Raw genomic sequence first — 1,439 nt, forward strand, 5'->3', positions numbered from 1 at the left:
CTCGCCAGCAATCACCAGCACTCTTTCATATATGACCGCAGCATAGAAAAGACAGTACCTCTCGCGAACAAGAGGTTAATTAAACTCCGACCACCACAGTCGACTCGCCGTTCATCATGGACACGGTACGATGCAAAAGCATTTCTGAACAATTTCTGATCAAGAAAAAAATTTGAAGCTTTGACACCAAACGACATAGTCAAGGATTATTTATCGAGCATTGTTGTATTTACAGGAACTTTATTTACAAGTCAGAATGTTTTAAATTGCCTTTGCACAAGCGGATATTTCGTTTGGTTGATTGTGATTATGACATGTCGTCTAAGAAATATTTCAGTTTCAGCAACGCTTCCGTATTTTTAGCAGTTTGATTGCACATTCGATGCAGCAGAATACGTTTGAAACGTCTGAAATTGAACAGAAAAAACGGGCAATGTTGGTCAACGCCAATCAGAGAATCAACCACTGAACTTACTCATTTTCGATGATTTTTCGTTTCACTTCCAACCGAAACAGTTCCAGTTGTTTCCTTTGCTCTGAGCCACTTTTCAACTGCACAGCCTGAGATTCCAAATCGCACAGTCTTGCCTTCACCTTCACCAGTTGCAATAGTTTTTCGTTGTAGTTCGCCAAAAGCAGTTCGATTTGTTTGGTAGTGTTGTCCATTTCGAAAACGTTAAATTGCACGTCTTGCTTCATTTTCCGGGCAAAACTATTCACATCGTTGCATTGGGTAGTTATTTGTTGGAATAGATGCTTCATTAGTTTCGCTCGTTGTAAAGGTTCGAGAGATTTTGATGAAAGTTTTGTACCTGAAACAGGAAAGAAGTTGACAGTCGCCTTCCTCTAGATGATATCACTGAGTGAATATTATGCTACTCATTGATAGAAAAATGAAGTGCAGAAACTTACCGAATAGTGAGTCGACCTCTCCTCGATTCAAATTTAAGTCATTCGATAAATAAGTTACATTAATCAGCTGAACAACTTCAGGTTCAGTTTTTCCCATGTAATCTTTAGCTGCCAACAGTGCCTTCATAATCACTTGTTGTGATCGATACCTGATCAATTCTTTTTCGTATTCCTTATTCACATCGCCTTTGTACATCATTTTCGTTGAGAATGGAAAGAAATTAAATTGAAATTATACGTTGGATATCAGTTGAAAACAGACACTTCAAATCCTTCAAACAGAATATAATGCGGATAATGCAGAGACATACAAACTTCGAACATTACTCACATTACTCTTCGGAAATAATTCTATATCGATAACGCGCACAATATTCAAAGAATATTAAGTGGATCAGCTCCAATTATTAAGTTTCTTACCATTAATCATTATACGAGAAAAGGATGCAACTGTGGAATATACAAGACAAGGGCATATGAATTGGAATGGATGGAAAAGTGAGAGAAAATATTGAAAAAGTGAGATT

At 37.2% G+C, this 1,439-nt stretch overlaps 1 protein-coding gene across 1 annotated transcript; it reads right to left on the minus strand.

The window, feature by feature from the left end:
- Window positions 1-209: 209 nt before the first annotated feature.
- LOC119069908 lies at window positions 210-1,200 on the minus strand. Its single transcript, XM_037174114.1, has 3 exons — window positions 913-1,200; window positions 476-812; window positions 210-407 (listed from the first exon to the last, which is right to left on the minus strand). The coding sequence occupies exons 1-3, from the start codon at window positions 1,109-1,111 to the stop codon at window positions 308-310; spliced, it is 636 nt and encodes a 211-aa protein (XP_037030009.1). The 5' UTR covers window positions 1,112-1,200; the 3' UTR covers window positions 210-307.
- Between the last annotated feature and the right edge of the window lie 239 nt (window positions 1,201-1,439).

The sequence above is a fragment of the Bradysia coprophila genome (assembly GCF_014529535.1).
Source record: "Bradysia coprophila strain Holo2 chromosome X unlocalized genomic scaffold, BU_Bcop_v1 contig_416, whole genome shotgun sequence".
NCBI lineage: Eukaryota > Metazoa > Arthropoda > Insecta > Diptera > Sciaridae > Bradysia > Bradysia coprophila.

Coding starts and splice junctions, on each gene's coding strand:
- LOC119069908 (XM_037174114.1), bottom strand. CDS start 1,111: ATGATGTACAAAGGCGATGTGAATAAGGAATACGAAAAAGAATTGATC. Junction 813..912: donor AGAGGTCGACTCACTATTCG/GTAAGTTTCTGC, acceptor TTCCTGTTTCAG/GTACAAAACTTTCATCAAAA. Junction 408..475: donor CGAAAAATCATCGAAAATGA/GTAAGTTCAGTG, acceptor GTTCAATTTCAG/ACGTTTCAAACGTATTCTGC.